A 23,047-nucleotide genomic window follows, 5' to 3' on the forward strand; every position below is an offset into this window, starting at 1 on the left:
ACCCCCCTGGCGGGTTGTAGTCGAGTAGTCTTTGGCATTATTTATCTCCTTTTTCCATAAGGTTTTCTGTCTGTATTTTTGTGGTAAATACAAAGATGCACACACAGTACTGTATGTGCTGAGCACAATCATTAATAAAACAGAAGCGAAAGAATATAAATATGTTTCCTCGGACCAGCAGGGACTTTTTACAGTCAGCCAGAATACTGGCTGCCATATTTATCAATGTGGATTTATGTTTATTATTCTTAGTTTGAATTATAATATGTGTCAGCTAATACATACAAATGCTTAAGTGTTACATAGAGTCGTTTTTCAGCAATGATTTGGCGATTACTGATATATACAAGCAATAAACAGTTGGAATTGTGCTGGACAGTATTTCAGAGAGAGAAAATTTAGACTTCTCTAGAGGTTTTCTCTAACTGCTATTCAAACACAGAGGAAATACACATACACGCTCCATTTCAGTCCCGCCTCCACCACTGAGTCAGTGTCACTAAATATTGTTTTGTCTCTCGTATTCTAAATAAAATTCAAGGTTTTTTGAGCGCTGTCGAACAGAGCGGAGGGTGGGGGTTGGATGGCGTGGAAAGTGGGTCTTGTGAATGTAGGTCTTTGAGACAGTGTGTGTGTGGGTAAAGCAGGCTTACAGTAGTAATCCTCTTCACAGACACCCATCTGACTAGCAACAGGACGAGGCCCAGACAGACACATGCACGCAAACACACACATAGAAAGGTTTTGTTAGAAGGAAATCCATTTTGTTTTGTCTTGTTTTTCGAAATACAGTAGGTCATAAATAGGCCATCGTCTCTAATCGCACACTCTGGCCGTCCGTCTGATTTCTAAGATGTGTAAATGAAGTTGTAATCTTCCAGCACATTTTCCAGTGGGTTCATTTCCTCAGGTGTGGCCCTGAATTCTTTGTGTCATTGTTTGATATGTTACATTCCTTTGTTTTATCAGCAATACAATAAAGAGGCTTCTCGAGGAAGCCGGACCCTCTGTTGACTTTATTGGTTCCTGAAATTTGTCATTACGGCTTCCTGGCCGTGATGTCATCAGTCAGTTAATGACAGAGAGGAAGAGGGACGTGCATCCCAAAATAACTCAGAAAAAACAGACAATTTTAAAAGGCGTAATGAGCCTGTAAGAACAGGGGCGATGAGTTATGGCTCTGTCACAGTCTGACTCATTTTGTCTCAGAGGGAAATGCTTTTATGACCCACAACATGACATCAAAGTCCTTCAGTGGCACAAAGATAAGCCAGTGTTGACTTTGCTAATAATGAAATCACAATGTTATTCACCAAAACCAAATCAGAGGGGTTTTACAGAACTGACATGTGAATATTCAAATAATCCAACAGAAAAAACTGAACGAAACTAGCGCAAAACCCCAAGATTAAATATAGACTGGACGAGAAATGTCATTTGTATTTTTTTTTTTATTTTGGCATTTCTTTGTTTTGCATTTATATTAAGCAAAGTGCATCTTATTTTCTTTTTCTCATCAACACATTGCACAATACATAAATAATGATGCATATAAAACGTCTTCGTATTTACAATTAATAATATATTTATATATAACATAAAATACATTTTTCGCTTCTTATTTTATTTAATTAAATCTTAGCCATTTATTAAACAAAGTCCGTCAGAATCTTATACTTTCTTCTTCTTCTTTTAAAATGTCTTTTTTTCCTCTCTGGTTGAACCTCTGGAACAAAAAAAGGAAAGCGGGTGTAGTCTGTTCGTGAGAGGTCACAGGAGGCGAGGAGGGTGAAGAAGGCTGCTGCTATCGGGTGTTGAAAATGACTTCCAACCAGCACGGGCAGCTACTGATGAACTGTCTGGTGTAGCACTGTCCCCAGCCTTTCACAAAGCTTATCTGCACCGTGAAGCCCGTGCGAGGCTGCTGCGTGAACTCGTGGTCATTGGGCCTCTGCAGGCTGCCGGCCTTGTCATAGTCAAAAGCTTTGATGGAGAAACCGGGGAACACCTTGTGCACCAGCAGCGTGCGCGAGTCCGGGTTGTCCAGTGTGGCCGACTTAATGAAGATGGGGTAGCAGCTGCGGTTGTAGACCCACACCCCGTCTGGCTCACGCGTCAGCTGGATGCCATAGCCGATCTTGGCCCGCACCATCTGCACCAGCTGGGACTTGTTGTCAGAGCAGAGCTGGCCCAGGCAGAAGCCGTTCCCCTGAGGTAGATCATAGAAGATGTCCAGAGAGGGCTCCTGGACTGAGTAGAGGCGCCCGACGCGTGTCTTCTCCTCCCAGTATGCCACCACGCACCAGTGGGCCCGATCGCCAGACTCCTGCAACGCCAGGGAATCTGAAGAAGGAAACAGAGAGAGAAGGAGATGGTTAGGCATGGGTGCAGGTCCACAGTCAAGATATGATGACACTGAAACACTGAAGACGATTAAATATGGAGATCAAGAAGCGCAGAGAAAGGGAGGAGAGGAGGAAGGGATGAATGCAAAAGCAACAGCTACACCAGACTTCTCAACATCGTTACTTCTTCACAACTTCTTCCTTATCCCTGTTTTGGGAAATAGGGAATTTGCTTTAGTCGCGAGCCAAAAACTAAACTGCCATCCTCAATTTCTGCCATACAGGAAAACCATGTTGGAATTCCTGGACCTCAGACAAGAGAAGCAACTCAGAGACACTGGCAGGCAAGCGTCCACACGCAGTACAATATTTGTCTAGGCATTAAACGCTTATCTTCTGTCTGGCTCGCTGTATTTTTGTAGCGGCGTGGCCAACAATGTAGTGACGTCAACTCGCTGCCCCGATCATCTCTCCACAGCAACGTGCTTCGCACTGCTGGAGGAAATTAGAAACCATCTTTGGATTCATGCTCAAAGATACGAGGCCACAGTCACTGAGCAAAGGAGAGCGGCTTTCGCACAAACACACAACGGCGGAGCACATGGCGCTTAGCCGACGAGCAAGGCAGGCCGTTAACTATCGAACCCTGGTGTCTGAATCGTTGACAGGCGAGGCCTCTCCAGTCTAAAGTTTCCCCTGAGCGTAAAAGAAGTGTAGCATTGGCCATGCTCCAGTTTCCAAACCCCCTCCCTCCCTCTCCCGTCTCCCTTTAGTGTGCCTCCTGCGCCGTCCCTCTCCCCCTTCATATCTCTATTCCACAGAAATCTGGCTCCCAGCTACTCCCAGCTAGAAAAGTGGGAGCCAGTCAGGCGCAAGGGAAATAGAGGGAGACAGAGAGAGCGCGAGAGGAAAGAAAGAGGGGGCGGGGTGGGGAAGAGGAGGAATGCTTTCACATATTTTGACTCTTACTTTTGCAACTTTGCTTCCTTTTCTGATTTTTTAACCGTCTCTCGCGTGTTTAGAGGTCGTCGCCTAATCGCCGCAACTACTACCAGCCGCTCAGCATTCTTTTACACTTCCTCTCTCACACGTATGCACACGCACTCAAATCCAGCCCCGATGAAAGACACATTCAAGGGTTAAGAAGGCTTGAAGAGGGGAAACGTGTGCGAGGGAAAAAATTAACAGAGCCCCTCTCAGAGCCGTTTCAGTTCCCATCCGACCCCAGCCTCCCCCGCCTCCCCTCCTCGTTTCATCTGGCGGTAGCTGTGAATGTAACCGGTAATTTGGAAGGTCCCGTCTGAGACAAACTGCGACGTTAATGCGGCAGGATCTCTGCCGGCCCGAGCGGACTCGCCGCGGCCTGTCATTAGCCTTCATTAGACGCAGGGAGACGGAGGGGAAGAAAAGACAACACTGGGAGAAGAGAGACAGAAACAGCGAGGAGGGGGGCGAGGGGAGGGGGAGAAAAACTGAAAGCATGCCTTCCATAAAACAAGAGGGGCTATGTTCTTTGAAGTTGGTCAGGGCTGAGCCTCGGGCAGTTTATCGTAAATCCGTCCTCATGGGGTGCTGGGGGAAACTAAGCACCCAGCTATCTACCTTAGACTAAATGGGGGAGGGGGGAAGGGGGGGCATTTATCTTTCAGATAAGAGACAGAAAGTGTCTTTTGCGTCTCAGAGCCTCAGATCCTGACCGAGCTTTGCTCTCTGGTCTGCTTTACATGTACGTACAGGAACAGCCGGAGTTGATAAGGAGACAGACGCGTTGGACTTTCTTAACAGCTGACAGAGGGCCTGCTGGTGGAGCTCACCTGTGGGGCCCTGTGTGTGTGTTTGTTATTGCTGAGAGAGACAGGGCCTGGCGTCAGAGGTCATTAGAGCGGCTGCCTGTCTGAGCCTGTCATTGCAGCCTGAAAACACCCTGCTATTCAGGACTACACTAACTGCCCCGCTTCCCCTCCCTCGTCGTCTCTCCTCTCCTCTCAGAGACTCAGCCTGGTAGCGAGTCACCGCAGAGGAGAGGCGAGCGAGGGAAGGATTAAAGCGAAGGGTTGTGGAGAGACAGAAAAACAACAGAGGGAAATATGTTGGTCAGCTGAAAGGGTCAGCGAGTGAAGCGGTGGCGTAAAAAGTATTTAGACCCATTTCTTGTGTACAAGTTGCAGCGTCACATTGTAGAAATACTACATTACAAGTTCAGTCTTGCCAGAGACGGATTAAAAAAGAAAAACGTCGATAATCGGCAGAGACATCCTCACTTTAAGTCCCTAATGTGGGTCAAGCTTCAAAAAACACTTCCCACAATGCAACTCGATAGCCTCTTTCATGAGATCCTCCCTGACTGGTGAATAGCTTTCAAGCCACCTGCCCCGAGTAACGCAGGCTGTGATGACATCACTATGACATCATCAGGAGGTTATTTTCTCGAACTGGAAAACATCAAAATACAGTCAAGATTTCAAGTTAAGTTTAAGTACCTAGAAGTTACTTGTAGTTGATTTCCAGCACTGCAGTCAAGTGATTTTGGGGCTTTTTGTCCAGCAGTGTGACAGCAGCTACCCTGAATTCTTCCCATTCCTCAGCAACAGTTAGATAAGAGACCGACTGAAAGCTAATTTTAGAGAATATTTATAGTTACAGCGCCCTGTCCGGCTCAAACTGCGCCTACAGGTAAGCAAAGCCGAACCTCTTCTGTTCAGTAGGCCAGCAGAGAGGAAGCGAGACAGGCAGACTCCTCCGTCTGTGGGGCGCAGCCTTGTGAAGACTGTGTTCACAGCTTGTCCTGACAGCAGATGAGCTTACACCTCTGAGTAATGCTGCCGAACACATAACCACACACACGCGCACACACGTATAAACACACTCACTAATGTGAGTGGCCGTGTATCAGCACACCTTGTTCCAAGTGCAAGGCTCATTTAACTAAATTTTAATTTTTAACACGTCGTGTGTTTGCGCGCGAGGCGTCTGCCGGACACGCTCCTCATGTTACGGTCTGACACTATTTCAGGTGCTTCTCACATAGGTGTGTGTGTGTGTGTGTGTCAGACAGTGTCGTCAGAGTGTCTGCGCCGAGTCCGTCTGTCCTTGGAACGGTGTGTTTCCATCAGCTCCAGCCCCTGAACACTTACAGAGCTGTCTGCAGTCTCTGTCTGTACATCTGTCTGCTTTCTGGATGTCTGCCTATCGACGCATTAGTCCGTCTATCTGTCTGCCGCCCCCACCTGCTCGTCTGCTCTGCAGCCTCTCAGCCCGTGTGTCTCAAGCTTCTCCTCGCTGTAGATAAGCGGGCTAGCTGGCAGCCTGAGGCCATCTGTCACTGCGGCCCTCTCTGCTCTGCGCCAGTCGTCTGCTGCTGGTCTGTCCCAGTCTGGTTTGTCCCATGGGGTCCACACGTAGCCCCCCATCCAAAAAACAAAACAAAAAAACTAAAAGATTTCCCCGCTGGTTCAAAATGTGTTAGCTGGGAGCCAAAATGTTGATAGATCATTGCTGACATATACTGGAGCAGACTGGTGTGGACTGCATCATGTGATCGCAGACGATTATAATAATAACAGGCCTTGTTAAGAGCATTTTTTTGCAGTGTAAGAAAGTGCAAGAAGCAGCTGCTGAGAGCTAATGTGGATGTTAGCCATTAGCAACACTGTGCAAACAAAAACAGCATATTGCTCCCTTGTTTTCTAGGTATTTAATGGATGATCAGCTTATGGTCTGCGAGGTAGGGGGTGCTGGGGGTAGATTGTAAATATCTGTGATTAAATAAACCCCCTGCGCAATGCAAAATGTTTAAACCACAGCACAGGGAGGGCAGATTCGGCGACTAGACACACACTGCAAGCTCCCCTGTGGATTTTAATGGTCCAAGGTCTTAAAGAGTGGACGCCACGCTAGCTGAGACAATTGGACTTGGTCGAAGGGAGGAGGGACGGCCGGGGGGTATAAGGGAGGGGGCTCATGGCCAGAAACACAGTCTGGAAGGTTAATCATTACCTCTGTCTGACTCCACACACACACACCAGGTCGCTACTATACTTAGAAGTCAACACAGTCACGGAGAAGCACGCCTACACCCTCATGCACACACACAATTTTCAACCTTCACTCCTGGACACAACACTATCAACATCGGTAAATAGCGAGGAGGCTCCTGAGAACTGTCTCGTATTGATCCCTGAGAGCCCTGTATATACGTGTGTGTGTGTGTGTGCCTTTCTCAGCCCAGACGTGCAATGACCCTGTCGTCATCAGACACACACACACACACAAACACACACAGCGGCTGAGGAAAGGAATGGGGAAGGCATGAAGGAAACAGCTCAAGGGGGAAGGAAGGACTCTTCGTGGTGCCTTATTTTCTAAGTCAACACCCTCTCTCGAGCCGGGGAAAGTCTATTCCAAAGGTCAAGGGTCACCCTGGAGGCATTCCTTTTGTTCTCTCTTCCAATGCAGTATATGTTCAGCCCTGTGTGTGTGTGTGTTTCTGTCTGTAATGAAAGCTGGTGCATTTCTCTCACAGTGTTCACAAAAATATTTGGTCCTTTTTTTGTGGAGTAAATACAAGTTAGACTTCTCAAAAGCGGGCTTGTTGCCTTTGTTGTGCTCACTTCTCTTCTGCGGCAAAATTCAACGACAGGCGACCCCTTCAGAAAGCGAAAGGTCAGCCGTTCTGTGCAGTGAAGAGGAGGAGCGTCCTTGTCTCGCGTCAATACAACAACACAGCCTTGTACATTTAAGCTTTCAACTATGCACTGTCTGGTTTTCTCTGGTTTTTGTTTTTGGTTGGTTGGGTTTTTTTTTTTTCTTTTTGAAAAATGTGGGAAGGTATATGACTCAGTCTGCAGAAGAGAGTGCAACCTGTAACCAAAATGTAATTTACCCAGGCGAAATTACGTTTGCACGGCTAGCATCACACTCCTGTAACATTCAGACAGTCCTTTTCATTGCATGCATTGCTCCACCCACAATGCAACTCACCCACCGACTGTTCGGTCGCAGATTCGTTTGTAATGCCAGTAGCCGCTGATGTAGCCTCATGCCACAACCAAGCAAACTGTCCGGTTTCATTGTGTATCAAATAGTAAAATGATTTAATATGTGTACAAAAAGCGCAGAGACAACTTTAAAGAATAAATGACATATTGTTCAGCCCTTGTATGTCGATGAGGGTTTAGTAGCTAGCAGAGGAAGTGGCTCTTCATGGTTACGTAAGATGATGTTAAGTTCTTCCTCCGACTTCAGGAAACCTTAATAAGCCCTGATGGCAGGAAAACCACACAGGGGAGTGGCACAGTTTCGCTATCTGCAGATCTGACTCCTCGCAGAAACACAGATAGAGAGAATGAGTTGCAGACACGCCATCTCTAACATGAACCATCCGGCCACGACCGGGAGGAGATAAGGAGAAGAAATGGCGCATGTTTTCCTAATGCCTCCATCTACTGTATAATTTTCTCTGAGTGGAAGTCTCTGCTATAATTACATGATGCACATGTCCTGATGCAGCTCAGGCACCGTGTTTTTCTCAGTTTGAGATAAAATGCAGGAATGCTTCGTAATCAACTCGGCGGCATCTTGCATTTGGCTCCACATTATCACAAAACTGCAGCACGATTTTTCACTAAAGGACGTTTTATTCCCCTGTAACTCCTCCTTCTGACTCCTGCTAAGTTATTATTCCAACACTTCATCATGCTGACCCTCTTTCTCACACACACACACACACACACACACACACACACACACACACACACAGAGGCACAGGCACACGCACACACAGATCCCCTGCAGCCCAGATTTCCCAGGGTGACAGGACAAATAAACACAAGCTAGTTGGCTACAGGGTGCCAGGCAGGCTGCACTGATGTCATTAGCTCACTTTTGCAAACAGCAGATCGCTCGCCGGCTCGGTATCTCTGAGCCATTTACATACACACACACGGCGCTACGGACAGATGGACAGACAAGCCGAAACAATCACCCTCATTGTTGAGGTGCTGAAACACCGTGGGAACTAAACACAGCAAACAAAGAGGCAGACAACCAGCAGAGCCAGTTGCATTCGGCCCAAGCTTCTGCTGTGCTGGTGCTCTGTTATTAATAATTATGTACCTGCGTATGTCTGTGAATGTGTCGGGTTATAGCAGCGCTGGAGTCTGTGATAGAGATGTGGTTTCTGACAGGGCTGAGACACTCACTCACACACACACACACACCCCTCCAGTCTGAGCACAAGAGACAAACTGACTACATGAATGAGCAGGCGGGAGGGTGGAGACAGCAGTACTGTGTGTCACACAAGAAATCAGACACACACACACACACAGGTTTACAGGAATGTGTCTCCATGCATTTCCATTTCCGTCTTTATCCAGCTAAAAAGGGGAGGAGGGGGTTCTCCCTTCCTTCCTTTCTCCTCTTTTCTCCTTCACACACCCCCTCTCTCTCTCTCTCTCTGTCTCTCTCTCTCTCTCTCATATCTTCATACATTGAGGTAATGTCAAAATCCACTTCCACAGAGTGACTGCAAACCAAAACAATGTTCATCCTGTTCTGGGCTTCCCTCCAGGTCTGGCTCAAGGCCAAATCTGCATAACCCACCTTTCAATCAACCGGCTATGCTAAGGTGGGCTAATGCTTGCAACTGTAAAAGCTAGTTAGAGGGCACAGATCTTTAGCATGAAACCCAAACACATGCAAGCTAGGCACACTCTCCTCTTGTCTTTTTTTTTCCCCCTCTCTCCATCCTCCACTGTCTCCGCGTGCTGTTTTTTCGATTTGTGCAGCATAATGACACAGGGTGGGGAACAGAGGACGGCCAAAACCAAAATTAAGTCCCTTGCCAAGAGGCGGCTTGGCTGCCGAGCAAGGAGAGGAAGTGGGGAGTAATGAGAGATCCTGGCCCGGCACGGAGCGGCCCGGCGCTGCTCTGCTCAATTCGCTGGCTGAACACACAGCCTCCAAATTACAGAGAACAGAGCAGAGCTGCCGGCCATCTCTCCCTCCACCCAAAGCCGCCATCTTCTCTGCCTCTTCATTCCTTCCTCTCACTGTTCGAGCAGAAGATTCACAGCAGAAACAGATTAACGGGGAAGACGGCGTCCCTTAAACGAGCCACTCCTGGTTTTAACGGGCTACATATACATTTCTATCTTTGTCGAAACAAATGTTCACTTTTCTTCTTCGTTTCGCTCCCTCCACCTTCCTAGCCGGTGCACGCCAGTGTTTGTTTTCTGTCACGAAGAGGCCTCGGCTGCCTCCCTGTCCGCTCGCCTTTTCCTCAAAGACATGAGGTCATATCCTGCGCAGCCCTTTCCTTTCCCTGCTAACCCAAACAAGGCAGGAATGCCGAGAGAGAGACGGAGACTGAGGGTGCTGTGTTCCTGACACGGGCTGTCAATTGCTGGAAGCCGGCTTCCAAAGACGTTATACGCTGGTGATCATTTAAACCTCACTTCATGTGAAAAATGACTTCAAAAACAACACGCGGGTCTTTTCTCTCACTGGGTTTGCACCGAAAATGGGCCGTTTCTTCGGGGCCTTCCATATGACAGCAGAACTAGTTTGATTTAATGAGCCGAGGTGCCAAGACTAAATTTAATCTCTGTCAGAGCCCCTGATGAAGGTTATACCTCCAGCCGATTCACTGGATGACTAATTGACTGACTGAAGGGCTGGCCGACTGTCTGTCGAGCGAGGTGACTGGCTGGTGGTGTAAGAATACAACTCAGCCTAAATTTAACCTGCAGTGGGAGGAAGCGCCTGTGTGACAGTCGGCAGTGCGCCAGGGCTCGCACCAGGTCATTCTATCTGCCTGCCCGTTGTGTATGCGTTGGTGTGTGTGTGTGTGTGAAAACGCGCGTGTGTGTGTACGTGTCACTGCAGCCCCACTGGATCCTCTTACACACAGGCACTCCGGGTCAGTCCCCGATGGCACCAGCAGGCACGCCACCGACACACACACACACAAACCGATGCTACACATCCAATAAGAGCTAGGCACGAACAGACGTCTATAAATCGCCTTTAAAGAAGAGCAGATGCATGTACACACTATGGTTGGGTGTTTATCCTCAATACATCTTTGGACTGACTGAAATGTGGCCACGATAATCAGAAACCACGTCTGGTAACAGTCATTATCATGTTTACTTACTCTTTGATCAGGTTGCACCAGACTCCATTCAAAATGTTGCCAATTTTGGACGCATTCAACATGTGAGATCACTTGGATTCTTTTTGTTAAGTGAACAAAATGGGAAACCTGTCAAAGCACTGTTTATGTATCAGTACCACAACTCAGCAGCGCTCGCATCAAAAGATTTTAAAATGATAGTGAGCCATCACAAACAAACACCCACAGCCATAAACCGCCGTCTTTCAAACCTCAGAGGTCTTTTATTTAGACAACGCTCCAAAAACTTGACCCCTGTGAGCTCGACAAGATGGACATCCGGCTACGTGGGTGCCACCTGAGCTGCTTGTAAACGATCTCGTCTCTAACAAGTTTAAATATTACTTAACACTCCGCAGATTCATAACCAACAATCCGGCGGCCTCTTAACGCTGACCCGAGCTCCCATTTCCAAATCTCCCTCTTGATCTCTCTCTTCAGTTCCTGGGTGAACCTAAACCCCTGAGCTAAGCCCTCGCCCCTGATCAAACCGAGATCAGCACCCCGACACCCAGCTCCAGGCCTCCAGCCATCAACCCCCCCCCACCCTCTTTCTCCTCTCCTCTCTGCTCTGTTCCAAGCTGATGACGTGAGCCAGCGAGAGGAGCTTTGGAGCTGGTAGCCTGGCAGGCAGCCTAGTTTGCATTTGCGCTTGTCGCTGTCGCAGCTCACTTAACTCCTTGCAGCCTGGATGGTCTTGGCTTTTTCCGATATGGATACACGGTGAGGATAAAAGAACGAAACACTGGAGAAGAGGATGTTATCTTTAACCTCATCTGATCAGCTCCGTTTGAACAGGCGAGGTTGAGGATGAGAATTTCTTTTGGGCCATTTTCCGCTCTTGCTAACGTGCAACTCCAAAGCAGGGCTGCTTTACCAATTATACACTCCAGCCTTTTCTTAAAGTCGACAAGCTCTTAATTATGCTACTGCAATGCAAAAAAAAGAAAAAAAGTAGCGGTGCAACTCTTGCTGACTTCAAGTCTTTGCCACTCTCCTTCCCTCAAAGCCACCCTCCTCTCTCTTCCCTCTTCCTCTCTGTAAATATGGCTGGAGAAGAACATAAAAAGGGCAGAGTGAGTGAATTAGAAGGTCAGCAGCAGGCCTCTGGGAGAGCCATGTTTCTTTTGTCAGCGCCCCAGAGGGAGGGAGCAAAGGAGGGAAGCGAGGAGAGAGGGAGGGAGCACCAGCGGGGAGGAGGGGAAGAGGAGTGGAGCCGTTTTTTCCCCTTTTTTTGGGGTTTGCCAGGGAAATCATGAGGGCAGAGCGCTTCGGCCATCCCGCCCCGAGCCTTTCTACCTCTGCTGCCTTTACTGAGGAGGCCCATTCACTGGAGCGCTGGCCGCCGCTGCCATGTCATCCTCGCCAGGAAGGAAAACAGGGGAGGAGGGTAGTGTGTACGCCTTGCCGAGGGAGGGATGGAGTAAGGGAGGGAGCACGGGGGGCGCCTGTTAAGACTCCAGTTCTTGGGTTTCACAGTTTGAACTGGGTCTAAAATGTGTCTTTAGTTAATGCACACAGGGAGGACTTTTAGTGTCCATCTGAAGGTGCGGAGGAGGGGGGAGGAGAGGAGAGACTGATTTTTAGTTCCTCTGTTCTCATAAGCACTGCTACAACCTTTTCCCCCATCTAAGGATACACACACACACACACACACACACACACACATGCATGCATGCATGCAGGGAGGCAGGCTGAACCACCCCCGACCCCCCCTACCGCCAAACAAAGGAGGGGGGAAAATGGGCAGCCAACACCAACTGACATAAAACAGGCTTTAAAGGCCCAGTAATGAGAACCATCTGAAGCAAAGGCAAGCACAAAGCAGCACAGAGCAATCTCAAGCAGTGGAGAGCAAACTCTGTCTCTCATGAACACCATCTTATTCTGTAGCCTGCGGACAGGGCGCTGGGCGAGGAAGGCAACGCTGCCAAAGGGGATTACGGGAGAAAAGCTGAGGAAGCCCGAAACACGTCCTGCATGAGAGATGGAAGAAAGAAAGGCGCCTGTGTCTCGCTCTTATCCACACACCGAGCCCAGAGGAGAGTTAACTTGTCCACAAAGACGTCCCCTGTACACACACAAACACACCCAAACAAACACTCGCATGTCAGTGGAAGCCTCTTTTCGCTGCTTTTTTTTCTCCCTCTCCCTTTCTTTTCCCTCCCCCACAATACCGCACGCACAGAGCATATTCTTCTCCAAACAACGGTTCAGCGTGTTTGTCTTCCATTACAACATGACACGGAAAGGGATGAGAGGGAATGGGGAGAGGAAGAGGAGAAGAGAGGAGCGTTGTTCAAAGAGCCAAGAGGGAGGAATTTATGTGGATGTGGGAGAAATACACCACCCTCCTTCGCTGGCTTTTTTTTTTTTTATTACAGAGGGGAAGCAGGGGCCCCCACAATCACTGCCTCATCATCACAAGTATGGAGGGGAGATGTGTGTTGGGAGGAATGCACAGGAGATGAAAACAGGAGAGGAAAATAGCATGGCTGGGAAAAGGGAGGCATTATTGGAAAAAGACAAGAAAATGGGAATAGGAAATCTATTTGGAGGAATATTTACCTGAAAGCCCCACAGGGGCCGAGTATGTCGTTCCCCCAGTATCACTGGATGAGGGTCCAGAGTCTGGAGAATCTAATGGAGAGAGAACGAGACACTCTGAATTAGCACTGTGTGTGTTCCTGCATGCGTTTGTGTGTGAGGGGAGAAGGCAAAGCAGCAGCTGTGAGACCGTCAATCACTCTGGTGAAATCAATGCCTAATGAAGACGCTGACGACGAAGCTCACACACTCACACACACAGAGGGGACTTACAGAGGCGAGTTTCTTACACCCCTGATAATCCCCCATAATCCTCTGCTTCAGGAGGAACGTTAGCCCCGCATCTCTGCACGGGCGAGCTGCTGATCTGCACAGAGCTGTGTTCTTCCTGCTAAAGACTGGGGCTGGAGGCTTCTGATCCCTTATCAATAATCATACACAGATCAAATAGTAGATGACTGTGAATGCAACACTTTGTGTTCTGGGTCTCCGGTTTTAATAGAGATCACAACTGGTCTAATAGCAGTCTCTTGATAAGATCCCTGTTTCTCCTTTTCTCTCTAAGGACAGAAAAAAATAGCCGTGAAACAGCCACAAATTTGATGCATTCAAGGTAAATTGCAAATCCGAGCAAACAGCGAAGTAAGTTAAACGTGTTTGTGATTGCCTCGGCAGACGGAGCTTCGAGGGGCCTTGAAAGCTGTTCACTGTAAATTTTCTTAACAGGCAGACAAGAGAGGAAAAGCTACTCATTCTCTCCCTCTCTTTGCATTTGAATGCTTAAACTCCCTGTAAGACTCGTAATGTGGACTAGTTTCAACATGACACCTGAATGGAGCTTTAACAAAACCGCTATGTGTGTGGAGCGCAGCAGCACGCCGCTGGGAGCAGGCTAGCTCTGCTGCAGAGCTGCCGCTGGTAGCCTGGTATTCACTAATGATACATTCCTCTCGCTGCACGTCAACGCTGCGCTACACCTACTGAATCCATTGGACCACAGTGTGCGGCGGTGGTCACCTCCACTCTGACTGAATTATGGCTGTAAAGTGCAGTCTTTTCTGATTTTTTTCATTGCACATTACTGGGGCTAAAAAAGCACCAACTACCATTTAACTGAAGTTTACTGCAACTACTGCAGAAATGCAGCAAGCAGGAGGTCCGTATGCATTTAATCCACATATGAGGAGGAGGGGGATGGTCAAATACCTCTACTCTCCGTCTCATTGGCCTCCTGTTTGACCGAGCAGAGCTGCAGTAGCTATGAAGTAATAAAGAAACAGCAACCAGAGCGGTTTCACTGCGAGCCCTCCTCCCTGCCACCCTGCCCCCGTCCGGACACGGACCGTGCCGCTGTGGTCGCCCTAACGAGATGCACGGGCATAGCCCAGCCTGCCACGCTTTCATTGGCTGCCAGCAGCCTTGCCCTGGTCTCCCGGGCAACAGTTCACAGCTGACCACAGGGCTGAGGGGGCATCAGAGAGAAAGAGCCAAACAGTGTGTGATTTATATTCCCCAGAGCTGGAACAAGGTAGCGTTTTACGTCTCGGCTGCTTTCATATTGACCGCCGCTGCTGGAGCGGACAGGCACCCTGACACATATAACCCCACTTCCTGCTCACTGGAATCATAAAACCATCATCATAAAATCCATCGCTCTTCCGCCTCATGCAGATTTTTACAACGTCTGAAAGTTGAGTATGCAGGTTTTCTGAACACCATGATGATTTAAAACAGCCAAATATAAAGCAAATACAGAGAATAGTGCAGCAAATTGTAATAGCCTCCAGTAATGGGAAGGCTGATGATTGACAGCTCCCCGAGGCCCTGGGGGAAAACCCCTGTCTTTCTGCATGATAAGCTCATCTGTCCTCTCTCTCTGTGTGTGTGTGTGTGTGTGTGTGTGTGTACCCCCGAGCCTGCTCCATTGTCCTATTAATATATGTTGTCTTTCAGCCTCCCTCACCAATACAGAGACACAGACAGACAGAGTCTTCTTTGATTAACCACAACTGCAGCTGCGCTGACTGAATGCTACCAAATGAGGAAATAGCACGACAGGTGAGCTCGAGTCTGCGGCAGTTAAATTGCGAAGAAATACGACTTTGAATAACGGCATAACAGAACTTTTCTTCGAGTATGAAAAACTCTACTTGAAAGACCGAAGAGCCACCTAATGACATTTCCCATGCCTTGCTCGGTTCCAGCCGGCAGCATTTAATTCCCACACAGTTAAACCAACTGGAGTTCTTCACTTTGCTCTTAGAGGAGGGGAACAGGGTGGTAACACGGGTTGTATAACCATTTCCTTTGTCTGCATCCAGCTTGCATTTCCTATTTACCCTCTTGCTTCCTTTCGTCACTGGAACGCTTCCAGCGGAACTCGTACAAAGACGCTACGCTAGCTCTGCCTGCGCGTCAGGAGTAGGCTGAGGAGGATTTCACTGTGGATCACTTCGTTTTCAACATTTCAGATAAATTCAGCTTGTCTCTAAGGTTTTGGAAATGCTTTTCAGGTGAGGTCTGGTGGATAAAGGACTGAGAGACGGGGGGCTTTGAGGAACCACAGCTGCAGCTGCAATGACTTCCTATTGTTTCCACTCACTGAAAGCCACTTTCTCCTTCTCCTGACTAACTGGCTGGCTGGTCGGCTGACCGGTCATTGTTTGACTCTGAGCTTTTCCTGCACTGACAGACAGCAGGACAGGGGTAGACGTGCAAAAGAGCGAGGGAGCAACTCAGAAAATTAAGAACCGTGGGTCTTAAAGGTCCTGCACCCCCGGGTTATGCATCTTTGCCAGCCTCTCTGTGACATGAAGAGAAACTGCCCAGCAGAGTCTCACACTATTCTGGTTATAGCCTGAAATTTAACACACTTCAAAACCGACTTAATAGGCGATGACATAACCTGATGCCACTTTCCGGCACTGGGGAATCGGATGACAACCACAGCAGCATGTGGAGCCTGGCACAGGTGGAGCGGGAAAACAATTAAGCAAGACCAAAGCTTGTTAAAGAAAAGAAAGAAGAGGAAGAACCGTGCATGCATACACAAATACTCTCTCCCAGACTCTAAAACAAACACATCCAGACAGAGATGTGGGACGGTGACACACACACACGCAAGCCCTCAACCTTAATCGGTTGATTAATTCAGCTGATAAAGGCTGGCTGGCTCCAGAGACGCCGCTGTCTGTGCTGCGATTCACAATAGATAGATGGACACACAAACAAACACCCATACAACCCTCCCCCCATCACACACACACACACACTGTGCCCCTGGTGACATGCCAGTCAGTCTATAGCTGGTATCTCAACTTTGTGCTGCTTTGCCCTGGCTGCCAGCCATGCTAGAACTGCCCAGCCAGCCAGGCGTGCCACTCCACTGCTATCATAAATCACAACATAACATGGAGCTGTTTCCTACACACACACACACACACAAATGCACTGCAGGGGTAGTGTGTTAAGGCTATATGCATTGTAATGTCAGACATACAGACAACACATAAACATTCATGAATACAAGATGGCCTTCAGGTGCGTGTGTTTTGCCAAAACAACAGTGTTTCAGACAATAAATAATTTATGTCTTTGTGAATAAAGATATGAAGCTCACCTGGTGGTTTAAGATAGTCCATGGGATAGCGCGAATATGGAGGAGGAGGGGACTCTGCATGGAGGGGAGGGGGAAAAAAAAGGCAGAGCATGAGAAAAAAAAACGCAAGGGAGAGATCTAAACTTTATGATAAGAGTTGTCATTCTTCTGGGAAAAGGTTTTGTGTCTGTCAGCTCAGCCTGGAGAGGCAGGCAGGGAGGCTGGCCGGGCGGCTATTGCCTTTCATTGGCAGGCAGATAAACAGGGGGCCGCCTGGCGCCAGGAGGGCCACTATCAGCGTCTAGGACAAACTGAGATACGGGCCTCTTTTGGCCCGGGACGCCAAGCAAGCACACACACACACATATACACACGCACACACAGACACAAACAGGGCCTGGAAACTTCACCGTGGAAAGACTGTAAAGCCCGGGATGAGTCGCTTTGCACTTTGGAAATGCCAATTGTGAAATGCTGAAATACCAGATGAGCTGTTGGTTTGAAAAGCGGGGCTTTGGTGGCAGTTGAAAACATCCTGATATAAATTGGAAGGAAGAGCAAAGAAGTGCGCCTAAAGTGTCTAAACACGAGAAATTAACATATTGAGCGATTAAAAAAATCATGGTTTTTGAAAATTATAGGAGATTTAGAAACGCCAAATTCTAATTTAATGGCAGTGTGCTGAGGAGCACTTGGCACGCTTTCAACATCGGTCAAGTTTGACCTTATGGAAACACAAGACAACCGTGCCAAGAGAGGTGATGTCATTTGAATTAGGCTAATTATCTCTTTAAGAGCCTGGTAATTCTCTGACACAATGACACGGTGTCTGAATGTGTGCTTGATTTAAAATTAGGTCCCGACCACCGGGGACCCGAACGCAATTTCAGAACTTTTTTTTTTTGTTGTTGCGGGGACGAGGTTATTAGAATAATCATAATCCAGCTCACCGAGTTCACAAAGTCTGCTCATGTGGTGCGGGTTGCAGCAAACGAGCTCTGGGTTGAGTTTCCCGTAGGATTCACAGCAAGACAGCCTCTTCAGCTCCGAGGAATGCCTGAGGTCCGGCCACCTGAACACTTTGTAGAGCAGCATGGGGAGAGAGTAAGACTGTTGACCCACTTTGGCGTCCACTTTGCTGGGCAGGAGCAAGCAGGGGCTTCGGGCACCCCCCTTGGACTCCACCGCCTGCAAAAGCACCTCTAATTGTTTCTCTTTGATCTTTTTCAGTATCGAGTGGGTCAACGCCTTCAATTCAGCCTCCGACCCGGCGTTGGACTTGGCCACCTTTGTCGCTTTGCCCATGCAGCAGCCCCCGGAGCCATGCGTCCCTCTATCCGCCTCCCCGTCGCCCTCCACGGGCGCACGGCTCCTCCAGAGTCGCCGGACGAGCCCCGATCGTTTGGTCCTAAACATGCGGGACGAAAAGAGGTTTCCCCGGCTAAAAAACGAGCATGGTGTCCGCAAATCATGAAGATTCCGGGATCCGAGTCCAGGCAATGACAAGCAGCCTGAGAAAATACGGTGGAAAAACTGGGAGCTGGAGAAGCGGAGGAAATCTGTAGCATACGCCAGTCTCTGTTGTCGTCTCCTGCAGACTTGATCAACGAAAAGCAGCGGAGGTTCACGGGACAGTCAGCTTGTCCTCCGGGGATAAACAACCATCACCTCCAGGAGTTCAAGACGAGCCTATAATAATGAATCTTCCAGCTTGTGCGCCTCTATAGCGGCTGTGGAAATGTGCCACAACACAGCGGCATGTAGCCTCAATGTGTTACAATCATTCACTTGGTGATGTGCAGCCTAGCGCCGTGAGCTGACCCCTTTAAAACCCGCTCCGTGCCGATTTTCAGCATATAAACCCTGTCAACACATTTTCCCTGCCTATGCGCATCACCCGTAGAGGAAATCAGACAAACTGGGGCCTAATTAAGCCTAAACACTATCACAATTATCCCGTGGAAACCGAAGCTCGCCGCTGTGTCTTCAAGAGCATTAATCCACAAAATCCTTGATCCGACTGCACAGAGTAGGGCTCTCCACCAGGCTTGTGGAGGCTTTTTTTATCCGTTATCGTCTAAATATGCCACTCGTCTGCTGAGGATGTGGTCTGCTGGCAAGAATGAGCCTCGTCCAAGGAGCCAGAGAGCAAATCCAGGACTGAATCTCTCTCACCCGAGTTGAGTTAGAAGCCTGGGAGAAAGCGAGAGAGAGACCCTCGGGTTACGTCCACGCACCGAGCCTTGTTGCAGCCTATTTTAGTCGCCGAATCCCTCTCGGATAAAATAATCCAACCTCGTATCTCACACGAAGTTTCCGTGTCTGAGTGTGGCAGAAAGCGAGCCGACGAGTGATCTCGAGGGGGGTAAAAGGCTCTCTGTCTGCGAGCGAGGCGGCGGATGGTTTGGGTGCCCTTGCTCCGTCTCCAGTCTCCAGTGCGCATTGACGCGCCCGGTCACGTGTGTGTCTAGACACCCTGTCGCTTAAAAGAAATGTGATTGTGTTGCGCAAACAACAGATCAAGCAGAGCCCACAGCGCGCACACAACACACACACACACAGGCACGCACACACTCTCTCTCTCTCTCTCTCTCTCTCTCACACACACACACACACACACACACACACAAAGTGGTAAAATAGGAAAGTTAAGTTAACATTTCCCAGAAAAAGTTGACAAAGTGTAACGTTGAGAAAAGGATGACGAGGTTGGGAAACTGCAGCAGATGGGCCAAAAGGTACAAACTCCAACTAATTTCTGTTAAACTGATGAATGTTGAATTAGTGGTAAAATTGCAGAAGACACATCTACAGGCACTCTCTACTCTTTTAAAGCTTATTTTCAGCGCACGGGCTTCAACGATCTATTCTATTCAACGATCTTAAATGGCGTGAAACCAAACAAAAAGGCCAAAACCTTTTTTTTTATTTAATGGCAATTTTAGTGGTGCTTACGCCTGATCACTTATTGCCTGAAGCGTTTGCCCAGTGTTTGATTAGCAGCCCATTTATGTTGAAGAAAGTAAGCATACTAAGAGTGTGTGTAAATGGAGCAGGACATCCATCAAATTCGTGTATGGACGGCAACAGTCCGAATAATCCTATAATAAAACTTTTTGCTGTTTTCATGCTGATTATCAGCATACTTTTCCCTGGATTTATGGAAATTAATTCGCCCTGACCTCGGCCTCTCAGGCCAAAAAGCACTAATACCCAAATAGCTGTTAAACTTTTAGTTGGACCTTGTTCAGGTTAGGGTTTTAGGACTGTGGCTGGGGTTTTCTATCACAAGCGAAAGAGCTGGGAGAGATAATTTGTGCCTGTGAGACCTGACTGAGGGCTAAAAGGCCACACTCGGCTGTCCGAAACGCAGATGAGAGCGCGCTGCTGCCGCCCTCTGGGCGCGCAGCTCTCAGGTAAGACAAACACAAGCGTCCTTTGAGTCTTAATTATCAACACAACAGTTTCCACCTTTCTTTATTCATGCAGCAAAACGCTCCATCGGCCGAAGACCTGTTTCCTCTCCTGCCTGACAGTAAATCTGTAATAGAATCGGCCCACTTTATTGACTGTATTTATACAATAAATCCATATTTATTGTGACAGGCGAAATGGTTTGATTTGATCATCTTACGGTTTTATATGCAGTTTAAGAGACAGGGACATACACTAACACGCAGTGTGGTGGTTTAATTTATTTTTTCTTTTTCTTTTTTTTTTTTTTTTTTTACAAATGTACACATAATAAAAAGGCTATAGATGGTTTGACAAACCCGTAAACCAGAACCACCTTAATTATAAAACACCCCAAACTCTGTAGGAATAATCTCATTTTAAACAACAGAACTGTGGCTGCAGCCCTCCAGAGGACCTCAGACACTTCCAGCAGCCCTCAGTCACAGTGAGCCACATTTGCATGAATACTTTTTTTTATTTTTTATTTTTTCTAATATGTATGCGTGTGTCTCCTCCGCAGCCTAATTGTGTTCCCCAGACAGACAGTAGTCCAGGGGAGGAGGTGCAGGCAGCACTATGTTAATGTGCCAGTGAGCCAGTGTCGCTGCAGGGGAAGGGGGTGGGTGGCTGATAATGATGATGGGAGAGATGTGCGGAGAAGGGGGACGGAGTTGTGTGTGTGTGTGTGGATGGGGGTAGTCTATAGCTCATCCCCACATTGTTCCAGGATCCCCCACTGGCGCCGCGCAAGAGCCCGGCGCAGGAGCCCAAACGGTTCAGACGACTGCGCCGCTTTTTAAGGTGGTCTGGAAGCAATCAGTCAGGGGAAAAGGTCTGTCAGAGGGATTGTGGAAGTGGCTGCAGACGCGCATCGTCCCCTCCCCTCTCTCTACATCTCCCTGCCCTTCCGTTTATGTGTGTGTGTGACTATTCTCCAGACTCCAGGAAGTAGCCAATTTTATCTAACCGTTTTCCATTTCAGTCTGGCTGCAAGAGCCCGTCTGTGTTGGAGCCTGCACAAAGCGGCAGGGCCGGGTTTTCTTTCGAGTTTTGCAGCGCCATGTTTGAGCCACAACACTTGACTTGACTCATGTCAAACCCCACTTCACAAAAAAGATACTGGAAATGATAAATGGAGCCTTCAGCTGCAGATGTATTAGGGACTGTGTGAAAACTGAAAGTGGCCAAGAGAGTAAAAATGTTTCATTGAGTTCAGCTGAACCATGTTAAACTGTGTGCTCTAATTCAAAGTACAACACCCTCACGGAGCTTCTAATGTCAAACCATGGACATTTCAAGGGACAGAAGTGTCCTCTGCATACTGTATATGTGCACCTTTAAGAACTATGACAATGAAAGTTGTCTTTTTGAAGTTAACTTTCATATTGCAAAGGAAGGATTAAATGAAATAGTAATTTTAGATGAGAAAGAAGCGAAAGTTTGCCAACAAAAAATAAAACTGCTCTACCTTCAGCCAAAAGGAAAACGTCAATAACCTCCCTCTTTTCTGATCCTTTCCTCCCTACCAATAATTTTCATACAGTCCCTTATAGAGCTGGACGATATGCTGATATATCCTGTAAGATTATATGAATTAGTCAGTGGTTAAAGACTTTATCACACCATTTATAGCAAGGAATCTCTGTGTTTAATATCGCTGGTTGTAATAGGACATTGTGGACAGTGTTGAAAATCAATGAGCAGCACATTTTAATGGCTTATTGGCTGAATATATGACTTCTGCATCAATGTGATGAAGCACCTTGACTGCTCAGGTATTTAATTAGCTGGGTTTGCCAGAAATGGACATTCCTGTCTGATTATTTTGTCCATAAACTATTTCTTAATTGATTTTTTCCAGAAAACACTGACATTTTTTCCATTTCCCAGAATTAAAATGTCGCTGAAGGGCCATGGTCAGCCTCCCTCTTTTGCACATATTGGATACAGAATCTCAACCAAATTGAGCCACTCAGCTTAAAAGAAGAATTGAATTTGTTATGTTTGCTCTAATTTATTACACTTGGTGCATACAATACTTTTTGTACTTTTCTTTGTAACTTTAAGATATCTGTGTCCTTTGATTCTAATGGATATATATGATATTATATGGCTACATATTTTGATACTTGGACTTTTTTCCCATAGTTTTTCCAATTAAATCAATAATCTCATAAGGTTTGATATGCAAGATGATTTACTTAAATTCTGTAAATCTGAATATTTTGAGGAAAAGTGTACATTTTTTGGGTTCCAGCCAGCATACAGTAAAAACTTCAGTGTCCCTCACTACAGTCTATCCTGTGGCCCACAGAGCCGATTCGAAAGGGAATGCAGTGGAGTAAAACAGCACGATAGAGGAAGAAGGATGATTAATATTCTAGATAGCAGTCTTGGCCTTTACTATAATTTATTGACACAGTGACTGCTTCCAGACAAGGGGTCATGCATATGCAATTAAAAAGGCTTATTCTGTCTGAACCACAGTGCTCAGAATAGGGTGAAGGCAGCACACAGGGAGCTCATCATTGCTAAGATAAGAACAATAAAAAATAAGACAACTTTAATTAAAAAGATAGAGGGGACTTTTTTCACCACTTGCACATCTGATATCTTGTCAGGAAAGAGCGAAAACACCCACATTGGTAAATGTCACTGCATAATTGAAAATTAAAAAATCCTGGGGTGAAAAGCAAGAAGCCGGATGTGCTTCTGTTCTCATTTTATTGTGTCAAAGAAAAAAAAAAATCTATCATTTGTCAGCGTCTCCAGCTGTGGTTCCACCATAATGAAACGAGGGAGAGGAGATGATGTGAGCCACACAGTGACACAGACTGGACCCAGAATTACAATATCAGGGCAGATCTAGCTGTCTTACACACCTTTTAGCTGACCTTTCAGTGACAACAAAGGTCACGTCATATG

At 47.4% G+C, this 23,047-nt stretch overlaps 1 protein-coding gene across 2 annotated transcripts; it reads right to left on the reverse strand.

Annotated features, from left to right (window-relative positions):
• Positions 1 to 1,435: 1,435 nt before the first annotated feature.
• smad7 (SMAD family member 7) lies at positions 1,436 to 19,115 on the reverse strand. 2 transcript variants are annotated; one of them, XM_041959671.1, is made up of 4 exons: positions 17,617 to 19,114; positions 16,688 to 16,741; positions 13,090 to 13,161; positions 1,436 to 2,343 (listed from the first exon to the last, which is right to left on the reverse strand). In XM_041959671.1, the coding sequence occupies exons 1-4, from the start codon at positions 18,080 to 18,082 to the stop codon at positions 1,805 to 1,807; spliced, it is 1,131 nt and encodes a 376-aa protein (XP_041815605.1). In that variant the 5' UTR covers positions 18,083 to 19,114; the 3' UTR covers positions 1,436 to 1,804. The 2 variants fall into 2 exon arrangements, with proteins under 2 accessions (XP_041815605.1, XP_041815606.1); XM_041959672.1 differs by lacking the exon at positions 16,688 to 16,741 and having other exon boundaries at positions 17,617 to 19,115.
• Between the last annotated feature and the right edge of the window lie 3,932 nt (positions 19,116 to 23,047).

This window comes from Chelmon rostratus, chromosome 19 (assembly GCF_017976325.1).
Source record: "Chelmon rostratus isolate fCheRos1 chromosome 19, fCheRos1.pri, whole genome shotgun sequence".
NCBI classification, from domain to species: Eukaryota; Metazoa; Chordata; class Actinopteri; order Chaetodontiformes; family Chaetodontidae; genus Chelmon; species Chelmon rostratus.

Bases quoted from the DNA above. Each gene is read 5' to 3' on its own strand.
- smad7 (XM_041959671.1), bottom strand. From the start codon at position 18,082: ATGTTTAGGACCAAACGATCGGGGCTCGTCCGGCGACTCTGGAGGAGC. The intron at 13,162-16,687 runs GTGAGCTTCATA...TCTCTCCATTAG, and splicing joins GGACTATCTTAAACCACCAG to ATTCTCCAGACTCTGGACCC. The intron at 2,344-13,089 runs GTAAATATTCCT...TTCCTTCTTCAG, and splicing joins GGCCCCTGTGGGGCTTTCAG to ATTCCCTGGCGTTGCAGGAG.